The 20,150-nt window shown below is 44.8% G+C and overlaps 1 protein-coding gene across 3 annotated transcripts in view; it reads right to left on the reverse strand.

The window, feature by feature from the left end:
• Nucleotides 1-20,150, reverse strand: part of gpr143 (G protein-coupled receptor 143) — a 100,866-nt gene that overhangs the window by 39,199 nt on the left and 41,517 nt on the right. For all 3 annotated transcript variants that reach the window (XM_078545249.1, XM_078545247.1, XM_078545250.1), the window contains exons 4-7: nt 19,701-19,793; nt 18,791-18,900; nt 14,775-14,883; nt 13,582-13,699 (exon numbers count right to left, since the gene is read on the reverse strand). In XM_078545249.1, the coding sequence (XP_078401375.1) occupies nt 13,582-13,699; nt 14,775-14,883; nt 18,791-18,900; nt 19,701-19,793 (430 nt within the window). The remainder of the gene's footprint in view (nt 1-13,581; nt 13,700-14,774; nt 14,884-18,790; nt 18,901-19,700; nt 19,794-20,150) is intronic.

Genomic DNA, 20,150 nt, shown 5'->3' on the forward strand with positions numbered 1-20,150 from the left:
AAACTTAAAGGAACATATTGCCTTTCCAATCTTTAACATCATCTGGGGGAGAATTATGCTGTAAATCCCCTTCTGGCGATATACGCCAGTAATTTCTGAGCAGGGTTCTCCCAATCATCTGCCTTCCCTTTGGCAGAAGATGAGCAGATACCCCAGAGAAACAGCATGTAGCATCATTTAAGCTGTTTCCCTGGAAATTCCTGCAATCTTTCACCAATAGTATGGAACAGATCTGGGAGCTCCTGCAGAAATGCTACCCCAGAGCACCAGGCACAAGGAAAACTGGGACTTCAGCAAATCACAGCTGATATTGTTAGTCTCATTCATGAATGCAGCCAAAGACAGCTCAAGTCCACCCCCTGGTGTCTGGTGTCCATAAATTCTCCACTTGCACATTGAGCACAAAGGTGCATGGGATAACAATTTCAGTGGAAAGTTGCTGTTTGCCCTGATGCCACAGATCCAAAATTCTCTATATGAATTATGCATGGGTACTGCTTTCCTCTCAATATTTTTCTATATATTTTTCTGTAAAACTTAAAAACCTAACATTTTTAGAAATGAGTATTTCTGGAAGAAAAAGAGACATGCTGTCAAAGCTTTTTGTCTGGCACTCATCAGGACACATGCAAGAATGTCAAACTTCAAAGGGATTCCTGTGCCTGTCCTGCTGAGTGCAAGATGAAAAGCTTCAACAGCATGCCTCTTTCTTTAACAAGACTCAAGTTCTGTACTGCTAAGCGACTGTTTTTTCAAATGGTTTTATTCCATGAAATAAATATGAGTTAGTATATTGCAGGATAATAAATAAAGTGAAGAATGACTAGCAAGCAAATGATGCAGAGAACAGCTTGAATTTTCACATATTGCAGTTTTCATACTTGTGCTGCTCTACTTTTGTCTTCATTGAAGCGAAACAAGACTGGCAACAAAATTCCACTCTGGAGCACCACTGGTCTCAGCACTACGGGAGCCCAGAGAGGCTAAAAATAGCAACCAGTCTGCTACTGACTAATTATAGCCCAGATTGCACCCATCACCATTTTAGGAAGGATGATAGTTCAGTCACCTTGTGCGTACATCAGTAACACCCAGAGTGGGTAGATCGTGGTGTCAGCCAGTGTCTAACACTGCTGACCAGACTGCCATTTGAACCTCACAAGCCTGTTAATGCCCTCTCTTAAACACTCCTAGCTGAACATTCTGCACAACAAACCCCCACCAGTGCTATTGAAAGGCATCAGCAAGAGACTTTCAGAAGAGGTGCTTCTGTCTTTCCTTTGCTGTTGCAGAGTTAGTGGAAATATTGTGCGTTGTTGGAGTAGCTCGCACAGGTTCTTTGACTCAAAGGGGAGTGCTGTTGGACCTTTGGAAGGAGTGGACTTCGACGGTCACTGAGCAGAAAACTTGCTGTCAGGCACTCTTACAGTTGCAGTTCCTCTTGGGTGGCAACACAACAGGGAGATGGAGCACAGGCAGCAAAGAGGAAGGAGGAGGAGGGCTCTCAATAGAAAACCATACCCACCTAAGGGGGTATTCAGACAGCACTTCTCCTACCTCCACTTCAGCTAGGAGCAGTGTCTGAGGTAACAAGATTCACAAGGAGGTTGTCACTGAACTCCCAACCAGACCTACAGCCACAGAGCCAGATGACAGAGCCAGACGACAACAGCATTACAGCTGGCTGTCTAGTCACATCAGCCCTCAAATTCTACGCCTCTGGATTCTTCCAGGCTGGAACCAACAACGTCACCAATGTCTCTTAGTTCATCATACATTGCTGCATCAGGAAGGTCAGAGCCTCATACTCAAGGAGAGGGAACTTCAAAAGGTTCCTCTTTAAGCAGAGAGAAGCAGGAAGAGCGGAGAATGTGATTTAGGTGAAGAGTAGGCATCCTTATGCTGTAGGGAGCCATTAACTTACGCACATAGCTCTGTGAGTGTCACATCACGATGAGGAGATGTACTGCAACTCCCTGAATGCGCAGTTGCTGTATGACCAAGGACAAGGCATCACGTTGGTGAATGCCTGCTATCCTGGCAACAGCACTGGTCCTTTTATCCTGCGCCAGTCAGCCATTTCCATCATTGAACCAGAGGGTGGCTGCTTGGTGACAAGGGCTGCCTGCTCCACACATAGCTCGTGACTCCCCTTCACCACCTGAACACACGTGGACAGCACATATGACCAGGAGCATCATGGAGCAAACTATCAGCATTTTCAAACAGCAATTCTGCCTGTTCAGGGAGCCCTCTAATACTCACGGCAGCATCTCTCCAAATTTGTGGCAGTTTATAGAGTTCTACACAACCTAGCAATCACACGGGCCACCAGGCCTTCCGAGGGGACAGGGGGTATGACCCCAGCACTTCACCACTCCAGATGAGCTGTCTGTGAGCAGCTCATCAGACTCTGGTTCCGGTTAAATCAGTACCTTTCCATCCCTCTGTCATGGACCGTCACAGGGTCCTTTTGGCCAAAATCCTGAAATAAAAGACATCACAAAAACGCCTTTCCATAAAAACTTATAACATATCCAATACTTTAAATAATACAGGCAAAACTGAACTGTTTGCCCTTGTACATTCCCTTAGTGGCTTCCTTGTGGATGCCTCTGTCTGTCCTTGTGCTCCTATGCAGTGCTACCCAGTGGCTGCAGCATGGCTGGTAGAAGGCTGCTGATTTTTAGTGGTGGAGCCCTGCATGACGCTCTTGAGTAGCTCTGGTCCTTAAGGACCTGGCTTCGGACTGCACCACCTCAGCAAGCGTAGCAGCAGTCTGGGCTGGCTGGCTGAAAGGCTGCAGCGGGGGCACTGCTGGTGTGGCAGTGGCGAGAGCAGAAATACTGACATTCTAGGAGTGAACAGCAGGTTCATGCGCCACAGAGCCACTCACATGCTCCCAGGCCGGCACCTCAACAATCCTAGTAACCTGCTGCAGCACACACGGCCGGACTGCTGTGGGAGCCTGCAAGCCATGGTGGCAGTAGCCTGAGCCTGCACAGGACCAAACTGGGCTTGAATGGGAAGAAACAGGGTTCTCATGTCCGCAGTCTGAGCTTCCACTTGACATTGAGCGGTTTTCTGCTGTGCTGCAGTGGAAGATGAGATATCAGCCACTAGATGCTGAATGACCTCCACGCCCAAACTGGAAAGAGTAGCCTCCATGTTCTGCATGAAGTCATGTGTGAAGTTGGAGCTGAATCCTCCAAGCTCCTTGACCGTGACAAGAGGCTCTGTGGCGAGTCTGCCAATTGCACCAAGCTCCTTGTGTGTGCGCGCATGTTGTTACAATCCCCAAAGAGGTCGATGGGATATGAATTTCCCAGTGACCAAAGCAAAGAATAGCATGACAAGATTTCTCATTTTAAGATTGCTACCATAACAAACTAAAATCGACACTCATTGCTCGATAGATAACTAAAGCACTAAACTACAGAAAAAGTTATACCCCATTAATTTCTTAACAGAACTGAAAATCCCATGCCACATATATACATTACACTGCAGAAATATCAGGCAGCATATTATAAGAGGATGGGCAAACTGCACCCCACCCCCTTCCCACCTCCCAGAAGCAAAGTTGGCATGGAGCCGATTTGCTCCGTGCCCACAGCTGTAACACACTGCAGGCAGGCTAAATAAGGGCAGCATGGGACTTCTGCCCCTCACTGGGGAGGAAGTCCCACCCTTGGGTGCTGCCAGCCAGCAGCTCCATCAGTCCCAGCAGCACCAAGGGCATAATAGTGGTTGCTGCTGGGACTGCAACCAGGAGCAAGAAGTAATCTCATGGGTCCTGGAGCCAGGTAAGCAGGGTCTTGGGCAGGGAGAGTCTGGGCGGTTTAGGAAGGGGGTGGTGTGTCTTATAGAGCAGGCAGGAATGGATACTATCTTAGGAGGGCTGCCCCCCGATGCACAACAGCCCAAACACCCCAACAAATATAGTACCCTCCCTTCCTGCCCTTAAAAATCTTTTTCAAAAAGTGGCCTGCCCAGGCTGACTGTTTTATGGCGTGAGCAGCATATTACTGGGTTCAATTGGCTTGTTAAGCAGCTCAATTTATCTCTAATTATTTATTTTAATATGGTGGGCGGGTTGCCGATTTCAGTGCCCACCCACCTATATTATGTGGGTGAGCTCGGGGGTGGGTGGGTGGGAAGGTGGTGGGGTGGGCATCTACCCTATTTTATGTGCCCCTCCTTCTGAAAACACACCCAGCGGAGGCACGTAAAATGCAGCCCATAGTTTAGTGTTTAAAGTCCCAAGCACCTGGCTTTAATAGGATCTCTTCTCCCTGCCCCTCCAGTGTGAATCATCCAATGTTCTTTTAAACAAAGTTCCCCTCACTTAATCTTCTGAACATACTCAAATGGTCTTCCAGTAGCTAAGCACCCTCTGACAACTCTTGGGTCTTTTACCCTCCACAAGCTTCATTTCTTTCAACAGGGTATCTGTTCTCACCAGCATTCTGCTTGGCAATTAACCCAAAAATGGCCCTCTTTTATTCTGCTTGGCATAGCAGCACCTGTCGTAGCTCCCCAAATCTCTCAATCCGACTAACCCCGTGAGTCTGAGAGTCCATACGCAGCAAGACCAGTTACTTCCTCCATTGTATCCAGCTATTTGGAAAACAGTGGAAGAATTGGACAGAGTCAGCATGGGTTTATGAAAGGGAAATCATGCTTGACTAATCTACTGGAATTTTTTGCGGATGTAATGAGTAGAGTTGATGAGGGGGAGCCAATGGATGTGGTTTATTTGGACTTTCAGAAGGCTTTCAACAAAGTCCCACATAAGAGATTGGCGTGTAAAATTAAAGTGCATGGGATTGGGGTAGTGTATTGAGATGGATAGAAAACTGGTCGGTAGACAGGAAACAAGAGTAGGAATAAACGGGTCTTTTTCCGAATGGCAGGCAGTGACTAGTGGGGTACCGCAGGGATCAGTGCTGGGACCCTAGCTATTCACAATATATGTTAATGATTTAGATGAGGGAGCTAAATGTAATATCTCTAAATTTGCAGATGACACAAAGCTGGGTGGGAGGGTGAGCTGTGAGGAGGATGCAGAGATGCTTCATTGTGATTTGGACAAGTTGAGTGAGTGGGCAAATGCATGGCAGATGCAGTATAATGTGGAGAAATGTGAGGTTATCCACTTTGGTAGCAAAAACAGGAAGGCAAATAATTATCTGAATGGCTATAAATTGAGAGAGGGGAATGTGCAACGAGACCTGGGTGTCCTTGTACACCAGTCGTTGAAGGTAAGCATGCAGGTGCAGCAGGTGGTAAAGAAGGCAAATGGTACGTTGGCCTCCATAGCGAAAGGATTTGAGTACAGGAGCAGGGATGTCTTGCTGCAATTGTACAGGGCCTTGGTGAGACCACACCTGGAATATTGTGTGCAGTTTTGGTCTCCTTATCTGAGGAAGGATGTACTTGCTATAGAGGGAGTGCAGTGAAAGTTTACTAGACTGATTCCTGGGATGGCGGGACTGACATATGAGGAGAGATTGAGTTGGTTAGGATTATATTCACTGGAGTTCAGAAGAATGAGGGGGGGATCTCAGAAACCTATAAAGTTCTAACAGGACTATACAGGGTAGATGCAGGAAGGATGTTCCCGATGGCGGGGGAGTCCAGAACCAGGGGTCACAGTCAGAGGGTACGGGGTAGACCATTTAGGACTGAGATGAGGAGAAATTTCTTCACCCAGAGAGTGGTGAGCCTATGGAATTCACTACCACAGAAAGTAGTTGAGGCCAAAACATTGTATGTTTTCAAGAAGGAGTTAGATATAGCACTTGGGGCAAAAGGGATCAAAGGATATGGGGAGAAAGCGGGAGCAGGCTATTGAGTTGGATGATCAGCCATGATAATAATGAATAGCGGAGCAGGCTCGAAGGGCCGAATGGCCTACTCCTACTCCTATTTTCTATGTTTCTATGTATTGAAAGTAAGATGTAAGTTTGAATAAGTTTTGATCTGGGCCTCTGTCTCCATGGCAACGGGTCACATGCGTTTGTCTCCAAGTATATTTTGTAGAAGGCCACAGCCCCCTCTCCAAACTGCTCCATTTTAAACTGAACTAAAGGAGACAGTTTAAAACATAACCATCCGATAAAGTCCAACGGTCATAACAAAACCACCCAAAGTCCTCATCAGAGTCCTGAGATGCAGAACTTGTCTGTGACTTGGCCTCCACGAAGCTGAACAGGTGCTACCCTTACCCTCCAGCCTTGCTGCAGCCAACTCGTGCCCTGTAGCTCACGACATGCTGACCCTGACTCTATGCTATCTTTTAAGCTATACACAATGTGAATCCCTGAGCTGCCATTGTCAGATCAAGTGACAGTGCTTCTTCATCAAACCTTGTTATTGCCCTTCATTATCCAGCTGCACTGGTGGGTCAGGCAGTAGTTCTTGGGTCTGGTAGCCTTCCCCCCACCCCACCCCCACTAGGGCTATCTGTACCTTGCTCGTCCTGCTTTCTACCCTTAATTAGCACATCCCTTTAGATAATATCACCACCTTCAACACCTCTTTGTCCTTTTGTCTATGACATCTTTTGGTTAACTCCACCTATCACTGGCCCTCTATCCAGCTCTACCTGTCCCACCCTCCCTTAAACCAGCTTATATTTCACCCCTTTTCTATTTTTACTTAGTTCTGTTGAAGGGTCATTCGGACTCGAACCGTTAACTGTGTTCCTCTCCACAGATGCTGCCAGACCTGCTGAGTTTTTCCAGGTATTTTTGTTTTTGTAGTAGTTCTTGGGTATCTGAAAGCATAAATGTAGAAAGGAAAGGTTGGGGTGAGGGAAAGGGCAGTGGGTGAAAGAGGTGGGTGGACGGCATTTTGTCCACGGTCACACCATCTCAACTTCATACCAGATTGCAGGATACAGGTATCATGGTTTTTGAGAAGGTGTGTAAGGCATGGATGTACTGTCACCCTGAATGCAACTGGCATCACCAAAACCAATGGCCTCAGTCACTGCTATGCCAATAATTCAGAGAACAATCTCCTCAAAGAGGCTCAGGAGATTCAGGCGTGCGTGTCCCCTGCCAATTCTCTGCTGCTCCACCCTGTGCCACCTTGCCCTGCAAGAGAGGTGGAAGAGTGTGTCATTGAATGTTTTGCAATGTGTTTGGGGGGTATGCCTGGCAGGGCCAAATAGCTGGATGTATGTAGAAGCTACGGTGTTGACATGAGGCTTGCAGCTGTAGTAACTAGGCGAGGGGGAGAATATGAATGTTAGGGGTGAGTCCTAATTGCTGGAGATTGCTGGTGGGTGAGTAATGAGAGTGTGGTGCATTGTGTATAGCGTTTCTGGTATAATGGGTACGAAATAGAATCTGAAGATTCATTCACTGATCTTGACCACTTGTGTGAGGCCATTGCAATATTTGCTGCCAGGTCTTTGGGACCCATTCCAGGAATTAACCTCCATTGCCACCTGCTCCCATTGCTTTCACAGCAAGTGTCTGGAAGACTTCTTGTAGAACTATGATCTCTCTCCTAATTTCAACCTCCTGGATGAAGGTCTCCAGCATTGCACTGGAGAATCTGGCAGCCTTCCCACTGGCGTGTGGCTCCATTGCTCCTCTTCATTTCTTCTGAGAAATTGTTACAGACTCGTCCCAGATTTGCACTAAGTGCGGTAGCGGGTGGGTAAAACGACATTTTACCCGCTGGCCGCAATGGCGGCTTTTCATCACACCAGGCGCCTTATTTAAAGTCCAGGTGCACGCACACATCTCAGTGCTTCCAACCCACAACTATTGTGAAAGTTCTCAAAAAGACTGCAGCCTGCAGGTTTAGTGACGTGTCACTGGAATGCATTTTTGATGCCATGGAGGCCCCCTGTGATGTCCTCTACCCCCACTCTGGCTGCAGAAGGGGCAGCAACATTACCACGTTGGCTTGGCAGGCGGTGGCAGTGATGATCAGTGCCAATGCTACACAGAAGAGGTTGGCTATCCAATGCAGATAGAGGATGAATGATCTCATCTGTGCAGCCAGGGTATGGCGACCATCTCATCACTCTAAACTCACACACTCAAGCCCATCACACATTCACTGGCATCTCACTCACTGCCAGCTCAAGGGACATCACCACCCATTCTCACACACATACCCTAATGTCCAACCGGCCTCATCTCCTCTGGAGACTGCCTTCTCAGCCCTCACCATCTTGAGGCTATTTGCACAAATCAACATGTGCCCCACACACACCCTGGGATATCCTTCCCCAGTACAGCCTTTATCCTGCAGTCTCTTCCCTTGCCTGAGGCCACTTCTCCCCCTTCCCCAAGCAAGCCCTAGCCCTGCAGCCATTGAAAAGCCACCCATGTATGGCTGATCTGGTAGGTAGGGATCTGCCCGTGAGTCCCCTAACAGTGATGTGATGCTGTCTGTGAAGCCTGGCGCTGATGACTGAGTGCTGACTGAAGCAGGGCAGGCAAACAAACCTTGAAGTCTTGAGCGAAGTGCAGTCCGCCAGGTGCTGGTTGCTTGTGTGCTGTTGTGAAACACGTCAGCAAGGCAGGTGATCCAGCAAGGGGGTGGTGGGGGGAACGATTCTGACAGGCTGGCCTAATATTGATATGCAGATGTGCAATGAGGTTCCCAACGTCCGTTGGCGGGAAACACGGCCCGCCATCGGCGAGCTGAGCGGATGATCACAAACTGGTTTCAGGCTGTCGTGAAACCGATCACACCATATTGACCACTCATGCAACTGAGCATGCCCGATGCCACTGGTCACGGAAAATTCCGGCTTCAGTTACAACACCTGCTGCAGCTAAAATGCGCCTCTCAGTTAAGAAGTGCAGGCTGGCTTTAAGAAGTGTGAGTTAGTTGTAATTGGTGCTAGTCTCGCACACGCCTGACCCCCCCCCTCTGCTGAGCGTGCAGTCAGTCTGCAGCGCGTTTAATGGTGGACTGCACACCCCAATCATGGAGATGATTGCAAAGTTTGCACACTCCCTGGATCAACTTGATGGGGCATGGGGTCACCATGCATCATAATCCCTGTGCCTGGAAATCAGCCATGTTGAATTTTTAGTCTATAATCTCTTCCTATGCTGGGACACTGGGCTGAGGGGAATGCAGGCTTCGGTTCCTGCCTATCTTCAATTCCCCCCCTATCCCTCAGGCAGGATGCATGTTTGGGTTTTGAACTGCAATCATTACTGTGTCCTACCTGGCTTGCTATGGTCATGTGACCTCTGCCATGAAGGAATGTCTGGGGACAGCCAAGATACATTCAGTTCAATAAAGACACTACACTAGACACACGGTAGTCTGTGAACTCATAACATGGTGTCAGGAGTGGAGCGGAGATTGAGTTTTGAAAAGCTAGAAGGGAAGCCACAGCTACTGAAAGAGGAACACTGAAATGTTCCAATCTGCTAAAAGCTGCTGAAGAAAAAAAAACACAGACAAGGAAAAGCTAACACAAAAGCTGAAGGCTGCAAGTAAAATACTGGGTGAGACAAAAATGGCTGTAAATTTTCTACTCCTAGCTCCTGAAATAAAAGGAGATACATGGCAAAACTGACAATTTTTCCACTTGCAATGGCAAAATGACAAGATTGCAATAGATTTAATTAACAAGCCGAAGCCAATACGAGTAGCAACACCTTTAACACTGCTGGGGAGAGACTGCTACGTAACTTATGAACAGTATGGTGTTCAACATTAGGGCTAAGTGAAAAAGAGTCCATTGATCAGTATGTGACTATAGTAATACAGCTTGCAGGATCATGTGAATTTGGACAACTAAAAGATGATCTCGTTAAAGATAAAATTATCTTAGGAATAAGAGATTCTGCAGTGAGAGCAAGTCAACTGAGAGAGGATAAACCTACTCTCAAGAAAGCGATAGATGTGTTTGAAAATGCAGAGGTTGTAAAACGTCAGCTAGAGTACATCTATGGCACAACAGACCAGGAGATAGAGTAAGCTGATAGACATTCCAGGCCGAAAGAGCAGAATAATCACAGACAAAGGGCAATATGCAAATATTGCGTAGGACATCATACAAAGGAAAAGAAGGATTGTCCATCGTGGGGAAAGCAGTGTTTTAACTGCAAGAAGCTGAATCATTTTGTTTGGCTAGAAAGTAGCAAAACAAGACTATACAGGTAGCCACTAGGGAGATATCAACTGAATGTCTGCTGAAGCACTATACACCATGCAACAAGTTGGTTCCGTCAAGTCTATAGGTGATAAATGGTTTGCGGTAGTTGCAATGATGATCACAGAAGGAGAGCACCAAGTAAACAAGAAATATCAGAAAGACACTGGTGTATTGTTAGGGGAAAATTAAAAATGCTAAAAGAGTACACTAAGAATTTACTGAAGAACACTTAAAATCTTCAGGCAGACATGGCTGCTAAGCATATTAAGAGTTGATGATTACCAGATGAACATTGCACAGCCTTGAGAGTCAGACTAGAGACACAAGAAAGGACATAAGTTAGATTAGGTGTACTCCCCTCTCATAGAGATGGGGCAGATGGTTTTTGCTTAGATATGGGAAGGCATACAATGGACAAAGAGGGGGCTTTGATGAAACACAAACAGTCTTGAGCTGTGGGAACCAAGGTCTTTGCGTAGGTGTTTTAATTTTGATTGGATAATATAATTATGTATACATCCTTTAGAATAATTGGTTAGCAAAATCACATGTTTATGTACTCAGTAGGATAGTGTTAACATGGGACCTGTGTGTCAGTTACCGATTGGATGTATTCAAATGTATTATGATAAGAAAAAGTACAAAAGTAATGAAATGTAATCAATCAGGGAGTTGGGTCTTCATTCTTAGGAATGATTGCGGCTCCCTTGCATATGTTTGAATAAAACCGGTTAAAGGAAGCCTGAGTCTCTGTGGTCACTGTGTGGTCGGGGATTGTAATTTCTCCTCTTCAACTGGCCTATGTGGTAGTTGCTGGATTGGAGAGAGTACCTTCTTCATGTGTCATGCGAAATTGTGACCTTCACAAACCTGCGTGAAGTGGCTCAACACGAAGCCCTCGAAAGTAAGGTTGAAGCTATATGATGGCACGATACTCATACAGAGAGGACAAATTAGTCTGAGAGCCCAATGTAATGGCAAGAATGAAGACCTGGGAGTTCCAGGTCATAGACGGTACACAACAACCAGTTATCTCAACTGGAACAAGTCTAAAGCTTGGACTGGTAACCCTAAACATGCCAGAGATTTACAACATAGCATACAAAACCATTGACCGCTGAACAGACCCTAGCGGAGTACGAAGATGTGTTTACAGGGTCTGGATGTCTACATTGTGATGAGTGGGAAAATGGCCCTTAATTCATGAGTGAATAATTTAGCCACTTCATAAAGGGTTGGAAAGTTCAATATTATACATCACCTCCACATTATTCCCAGTCAAATGGAAAGGCTGAAGCAATGGTGAAAATCACCAAAGGGATCATCAAGAAATCCAGCAAATCTAGCACAGATGTATATAAGGCAATGCTCAAGTGCAGAAACACAATGACTGAGGGCATGGAAAGTAGTCCAGTCCAAACACTATTGTCATATTGCACCCAAACTACTCTTCCAATGGCAAAAAAGCTGCTGAAACCACAAGTAGTAACAGGCGTGAGTGAAAACATCAAGTTGAAACAGCAGAAAGCCAAATTGCATTTTGACAAGACTGTCAAATTATTGTCAGAGTTGAGCACTGGACAGCCAGTCAGGGTACAAACCTTCAATGTTCTCAACAGGAGTCAGCCCACGTGGCAACTTGGGACATGCATAGAGCAGTTGTTACCTCAATCGTGCAAGGCGGAAGTGAACGACCAAATGCCAGCGCAACCACTGGCATATACACACAACTAGAGAAGCTGTTCCTTCACTGCAGGTGGCCAATTAGGAAGATGGGGTCTCACCAGCTGTACAGAGTACAGGATGACCATCACTCCCAGAGGTCCACTGGTGCCCAACAACGGAAATGGGACAACAACAACAGTTAAAACGGCAACATCCAAGTGCTATGGGAACGACACTCGCCAGAGAGGGAACACCACCCAGACAAACAACTGATGACAACCCGCTCGCGTACCATTAGGACACCTGCATAATTTAAGGACTGTCCGCAAGCATGTGTAGGGACTGACAAGAACAACAGTTTGTTAATGCATGAGAACAGTTGTGTAGTGGGCAACTCACAGTTGCACATGATAGTGCATGCAAAGTGATCTGTTGTTTATTATGTAAAAGAGGATGTTTGGGTTTTTAAATGCAATCAGTACTAAGTGTCCTACTTGGCTTGCCATAATCACATTACTATCAAAAAGAGTTATCAAAAATACAAAAGGTCTGCAACAGTTTTGTCTGCCTGTCACTGGCTAATTCACACTAGGATTCTGATCCATTAGGCCTCAACATTCATTGTTGAGTTAGAAGTTGATACTCGCCAAGATATTGCCCCCTGAGTACCAACAACCTTTCAATCCATTGCCACGGGTACCAGGAAACCTTTGTTGCATTATAAAATGGTCTTTTCCACTCCCCAGTGTGAGAGTCTAGAGAGTGAGGGTCAGCCTGTTACTCAAAAATGACAACAGACCCAGATACTGCCTTTACCGAATGTCCACACACGTAGAAAAAATTTAGGCTGGTTTCCTCTGTCTATAGCTCAGCTCCAAGACTCAGGTGACTCAGCACAAACCAAACTGGGACATTCCTGTCCTACCAATTTGTCCTTTTAAAATTAAAGGGATAAAGTGTTGACATTTCTCCTTTCAAGTTCACAAAGTTTTCTGGGTTTTGCCATCTCCTATTGGTAATGAAGTGGCATATTAAAATCTTTGCATTTAGTTTCCTCCTAGTACATAATATATAACACATTATTGCAAGATGTTCGGTCGTAGCATCATAATTATGTTGGGTGCGCTCGGCAAAAGTTCCTTCAAATAACTCATCAGACCCATGGTTTGCTTCACCATATATCCACACTCATAGCTTGAGCCTGTCACACTGTAATCAACCACTAGAATAACTGGTCTCTTGCATATGGCATTCGATCCACTATAGTCTATAATCAGCTTTTCATAAATGAGTAGAAATTATGAATTCATGACAGGATAATTGGTTTGTACTCAAAGAATCACATTTTTTTTTAAACACAGCCCGCATTTCCTCTAATGACTCCTTGTATATTGATGTAGGTAAAGTACCAAGACAGGTGCTGCAGTGAAGCACTTTGGGACATTGTAAGGGGTTATATAATAGGTAAGTAGTTACAAGCTCCTTATTTTCTAGAAAAGCATATAAAACTAAACATTCTGTTCATCCTTTCCTCTCCAGAAAAGGAAATGCACAATGTTTTCATGCACGGTAATGTAATTAGCAGAGTGGATTCCTAAAGCATACTAAGACGAGCTCCCTTAATGGAAAAATACAATAAATTAAGATAAAGCCAACAGCAAAATGTCTTCCAATGTTAACTCTAATTTTTTATACTTATTAAGGATGCTTGCTCCATTAAGGTGCGTTTCAGTTCTAGGACCAGAGCCATCTGCATAATCCTACTTTACCATTGTAAACCAAGTGATGAGAGCTGCATTTTTGACATTCTTCAGCAGCTCTCTATTCATGTCTGGCTGCAGTTCAAGGTAGAATAAAAGACTCTCATTGATGATATTTGGGAGCCAGCTGTGAAAAAGGGAAAGACATGCCTATAATTTCAGAAGCATGGCAATGGAAGACAGCAAAAAGAAAACAACTTGCATTTATGCACTGCCTGATTATGTCTCTCATAAATTTTAAAACACACAAGTTATTTTGAAGTGCAGTGACTAGTGCATTCACGCAGTGACGAGTGCATTCACGCATGGCCACCATTATGTTTATAGCAAATTCCTACAACAGTAAACCAACCCCACCATCTCAAAAGCAGGTGACAAGCTCTTCAAATCATGTGATTTGGTATAAAAATCATGATTTTTTCCCCCCCAAACATAAAGCAATATAGATTGACAGTTGGTTTATAAATCTTATTAGAGGCTTATTTAATCTTTTAGTAGGTCAGAGCTCTTTACAAAAATATTAAAATTATAATTACGTTTACATTAAAATTTTATTACTGCTACTTAATGCACTTTAAACTGGCTTCTGCCTTCAGATGCTGCACATGACTCCAGTTACACTCGGTTCCGCTTACAAAAAAAATTGAAAGATTTAAAGACCGGTGCGCAAGATCATGAATAAGCCTCAGAAACCATGTCTCTCGTGATGGATTCATGAGAGTTGGCATGTCTGCTATCAGGCCGATGAGATGGAGAGCCAGCTAATTTGTTTTAACAGTGCTGATTGGGGGGCAGAGGGGCGCTGGTTGCCGTGATGTGAGACCATTGCTCTCGCTATTTAGCTATAACAGATCTTTCAGATCTGAAATTTGTCCACAATCAGTAGATTGTGCTACGGTGAACTCCTGCTTTGTGTATCCATGCAGCTCAATTGAAAATTTCAAAGCTGATTTTAATAGGTTTTTGCTAGGTAAGGGTAACAAGGCACATGGAGTTGTTATAAATCAGCCACCGGGGAGCAGGCTCAAGGGACTGAATGGGCTATGTTCCAGTTCAGCTTTGGAATAAGGTTAAAGACATGTACCATTGTCTAACACCACTCCCTATCATTATGGTAATTTTGGACAAAAAAAATAAATCAGGTAATTTAATCACAGCAAGTGATAACCAGCAATTCCCATAAAGACATTACTGTGCCTTACCAAATAATAAACACAAGCAGAATCTTGAAAAATCTTAATTTAATCTGATTCCCCAAACGCCGTTCATTTTCTGTGTATATGCCCTGTCTTCCCTTCAACAGCGAAGCAACTGCAAAATAAAATTTAAAACATTTCCTTTGAGCTGAATGTTATGATATACTTAAAGTAAATTCTGGCACAAGCAGATGACTTTTCAAACAATTTGAATGAAATGCTCCTTCAACATTGCAATTGATGATAATACTATTCATATATAAACTGAAAGAATGGCTGGCAGCGAGTTACAAGCTGAACAGTCCTGAAAATGTTCTAAACAGCACAATGTTGTCACAAGGTTTCTTTGGTGAATGAGAGGATCTCACATGATGGTGCTTAGGAATTAAATTAAAAAAGGATGACTGAGTCCTTAAATAGCTTCCTGTCATTCATCCAACCCCAATGCATCAAGACATGAAAATGAATGACCCTCTTCCAACCTGTTAGGTAAATAAATATATGTAGCCCTCATTCATCCAGTTACATAGATAAATCTGTGCCTATCATCCACTCCAGCTACATAAATAAAGATAAACATTCACCCCATGAACCTTTAAAGGCACCTGAGGACTCTGGCCATGTGCAAAGTAAGGGCAGGCCAGACAGTGAAGGAAGATCAGAGTGGGATGCCTGGTGGTAGACAGTCGGGAGGGCGTCGCCCTGGGGGTCCTCAACATCAACTCCAGGCCAAACTGGGGCAAGGAAACCTCCTGCTGATTACCATGTACTGGCCTCCCTCTCCCTCAGCTGATGAATCAGTGCTCCTCAATGTTGAACACCCATCTGGAGCAAGCACGGAGGGTGGCAAGGGCACAGAATGTACTCTGGGTGGGGGGACTTCAATGACCATCACCAAGAGTGGCTCGGTAGCACCACCGAGCTGGCCGAGTCCTAAAAGACAGCTGCTAGACTAGGTCTGCAGCAGGTGGTGAGGGTACCAAGGGGAAAAAAACACCTCATCCTCACCAACCTACTGATACTGTGTCATGGACAGATGTAGAAGTGATCACCGCACAGTCCTTGTGGAAATGAAGTCCCATCTTCACATTGAGGATACACTCCATCGTGTTGTGTGGCATTACTACCATGCTAAATGGGATAGATTTCAAACAGATCTAGCAACTCAAGACTGGCAACCATGAGGCACTGTGGGCCATCAGCAGCAGAGCTGTACTCAACCAGGATCTGTAACCTCAAGGCCTGGCATATGCCCCACTCCACCATTACCATCAAGGCAGAGGATCAACACTGATTCAAAGAAGAGTGCAGGAGGACAGGCCAGGAGCAGTACCAGGCATACCTAAAAATGAGGTGTCAACCTGGTGAAGCTACAACACAGGACACTACTTAACACAGGACACTACTTACATGCCAAACTGCATGAGCAGCAAGTGATAGACAGAGCTAAGCAATTCCACAACCAACAGATCAGATCCAAGCTCTGCAGTCCTGCCACATCCAGTCATGAGTGGTGGTGGACAATTAAACAACTCACTGGAGGAGGCGGCTCCACAAATATCCCCATCCTCAATGATGGAGGAGCCCAGCAAGGCTGAAGCATTTGCAACAATCTTCAGCCAAAGTGCTGAGTGGATAATCCACAGCATCACAGATGCCAGTCTTCAGCCAATTCAATTCACTCCACATGATATCAAGAAACAGCTGAGGGCATTGGATACTGCAAAGGCTATGGACTCTGACAATATTCCGGCAATAGTACTGAAGACTTGTGCTCCGGAACTTGCCACGTCCCTAGCCAAGCTGTTCCAGTGCAGCTACAACACTGGCATCTAGCCTACAACATGGAATATTGCTCAGGTATGTCTTGTACACAAAAAGCAGGACAAACTTGGCCAATTACCATCCCATCAGTCTACTCTCGACCATCAGTAAAGTAATGGAAGGGGTCATCAACAGTAGTATCAAGTGGCACTTGCTTAACAATAACCTGCTCACTAACGCTCAGTTTGGGTTCTGCCAGGGCCAGTCAGCTCCTGACCTCATTACAGCCTTGGTTCAAACATGGACAAAAGAGCTGAACTCCCGAGGTGCAGTGAGAGTGACTGCCCTTGACATCAAGACCGCATTTGACCGAGTGTGGCATCAAGGAGTCCTAGCAAAACTGGAGTCAATGGGAATCAGGGGGAAAATTCTCCACTGGTTGGAGTCATACCTTGCACAAAGGAAGATGGTGTGGTTGTTGGAGGCAATCATCTCAATTCCAGGACACCACTGCAGGAGTTCCTCAGGGTAATGTCCTAAGCTCAACTTCATTAATGACCTTCATTAATGACCTTCCTACCATCATAAGGTCAGAAGTAGGGATGTTTGCACAATGTTCAGCATCATTCACAACTCCTCAAATACTGAAGCAGTCCATGTCCAAATGCAGCAAGACCTGGATAAAATCCAGGCTTGGGCTGACAAGTGGCAGGTAATATTCGCACCACACAAGTGCCAGGGAGTGACCATCTCCAGCAAGAGAGAATCTAACCATCAACCCTTAACATTCAATGGCATTACCATTGCAGAATCCCTCGCTAATCAACATCCTGGGGGTTACCATTGACTAGAGACTGAGCTGGACTAGTCATATAAATACCTTGGCTACAACAGCAGGTCAGAGGCTAGGAATCCTGTGGCAAGTAACTCACCTCCTGACTCCCCAAAGCCTGTCCACCATCTACAAGACACAAGGAGTGTGATGGAATACTCTCCACTTAACTGGATGGTGTAGCTTCAACACACTAAGCTGGACACCATCCAGGACAAAGCAGCCTGCTTCATTGGCACCCTATACACAACATTCACTCCCTCCCTCCACCACTGATGCACAATGGAAGCAGTGTGTACCATCTACAAGATGCGCTGCAGGAATTCACCAAGCCTCCTTAGACTACCTTCCAAACCCACGACCTCTGCCATATAGACGGGCAAGGCAACAGGCACATGGCAACACCACCAACTGAAAGTTCTCCTCCAAGCCACTCACAATCCTGACTTGGAAATATATAACCATTCCTTCACTGTCGCTGGCTCAAAATCCTGGAACTCCCTCCCTAACAGCACTGTGGGTGTACCTACACCACATGGACTTCAACAGTCCATGAAGGCAGCTCATCACCACCTTCTCAAGGGCAATTAAGGACAGGCAATAAATGCTTGCCTAGCCAGCGATGCCCACATCCCATGAATGAATAAAAAAAGTGTTTTCACACCAACTGGCACTTTGATTTTCAGGTACTGGTTCCCATGGACCTATCACTAGTAGAGTAAAGGAGTTATGAATCACATGATTTCTATTCTTGTTCATCCATGAAATTGCAAGCGTAGGGAGAGCACATGATTCCTACACACCAGATTGCCAGACAACAACACATGTTCAAATGTGAAAAGATCGCTTAAGAAAAAGAAACGCGCTCCCAGTTTAAAAAAAAAGCTAATTCTACAATTCATGCTGTTCAGAAAGGCTAAATCACATATTAGGGGCAGAATGAAATGATATATAGTTCAGGGAGAATGTTTAAGTGCATGATGGAAAAAGGCGAGGCTGGCATTTTTGCTGATGCTGCTTTCTTGCCAGACTGCAGCTCCACGGGTGAAAATTAAGTGCACTTGGCCATTGTTCATGCAAGAGGCTTGCAAATGAGTGCTTTTGGACTAAATCAACCATGTGGTGCATCACAGCCCAAGATCCACACTAGCACATTGCCAGCAGGAGGAGTGACTGGATAGCTATCAACAGAGCTGCTTCTCCCTCCTTTAAATCAATGACACAGAGTCCATTGTAGTGCTGCTACCTGTACCTCAGTAGAAGTCAACTAACTGAGTACAGACCAGGAATCAAACTTGAGAACATTTATACATGCGGCTGCTGGAGCTACTGAGGATCTTTTTTCTGCATTCTCTTTAAAAAAAATACTACAATCATTCTGGAAATAAATCAAATTAACATTGGACAACATTTGTACAAGCCATACCTGCAGATGCAGTTTTTCCAAACAGAATGGGATTAACAAGCAGAACAAGCAATAGAGGTACGTAGGTTGTGATGTAATGTGGGATTGCATGTTCCAGTCCATTTTCACAGCTGGAAGGTAATCAAGTTTATATCAGTCATATGAAATTCAATCTCGGGTACATTTTCTGGCTGCCATAGATATCATGTTACAATGATGGAGTGTTACAGAGGTTTATCATACAGTATAATTTAGTTGCTTGGTGGTATAGAATTTGAGCATTGCTGAAAAAAAAGACATGCTGTTAAGCTTTTCATCTTGCACTCATCAGGACAGATGCAAGAATGCCAAATTTCAAAGGGAGCAACAATGTATATTGCATGAGAAAAGGGTGCTGATTGGTTGGCAAGCCAACTCTGATTGTTTGAACATTGCCTTGGAGAATGCATCAGGGAATTATTGTCACCCATACTTTTGTTTAATAAAAAAAGGTGCAATGCCTGCTCATGTTCCTTTTGGCTGCAGAGGACAGGTCTCTGCTTATGAATACATGTAGCTTCTAGCAAACATAAGTGAGCCACATTGCAAGCCTGATTTATAATCTTAAATTGGTCGTTTGTGTAATTCTGAGCACACTTGGGAATATTTTTTAGATTAGTAGAGCAGGATTTTATTGCACCTGTGTTTATTTTAACTCACAGTCATAAGGTGCTTCATTTCTGGGCAGGGCTAAACATCATGAAACTTCCACTGACAATATTTAAATGTAACATCAAGGGTTAAAAATCTACTACTGCCATCTCAGAGAATACGTGAGCTGTTGAGTACACATCAGTATTAGACAAGATAAAAATAATTGCTGCAAACTGCATTAGATTTCTGAAAGCCAAGAGTGAGAACCAAATTGCATCTAATTCCTGAAGTTACCAACCTGGAAATGGATGGATAGTAGAGCATGGCCACGCCTTCAACACAAAGGAGGATCGCTAGACCCCAAGTCAGCATGTGGTACAGCAGCAGGATACTGAGAAAAAGAATGACTGGTTTTAATAACACATTTTACCAAGTTCTTGGCATTGATTGAACTCACACCCTATTAAGATTTCAGACACCTTTGCAATGGTGCAAATTCATTCCCTTCCTCCATTTGTGAATTCAAAAGAATCAATGCTGCTGGGAAGTTTTCTCATAGGGGTAGACCTCACAGTCAAACCCAACCTGCTCCTCACTTATCACAAGTCCAGTGGATTGAGGTCAGGAACAGGAACCCTGCTTAGATTTCTCTCTCCTTGGCCCACAGACATGGAGACCAATTGCAATGCCCTGTCATTGTCTCAATTGAGATCAGTTAACTCAATACAGACCAGTAATCAAATCCAAA

Source organism: Cetorhinus maximus, chromosome 7, assembly GCF_964194155.1.
Source record: "Cetorhinus maximus chromosome 7, sCetMax3.hap1.1, whole genome shotgun sequence".
NCBI lineage: Eukaryota > Metazoa > Chordata > Chondrichthyes > Lamniformes > Cetorhinidae > Cetorhinus > Cetorhinus maximus.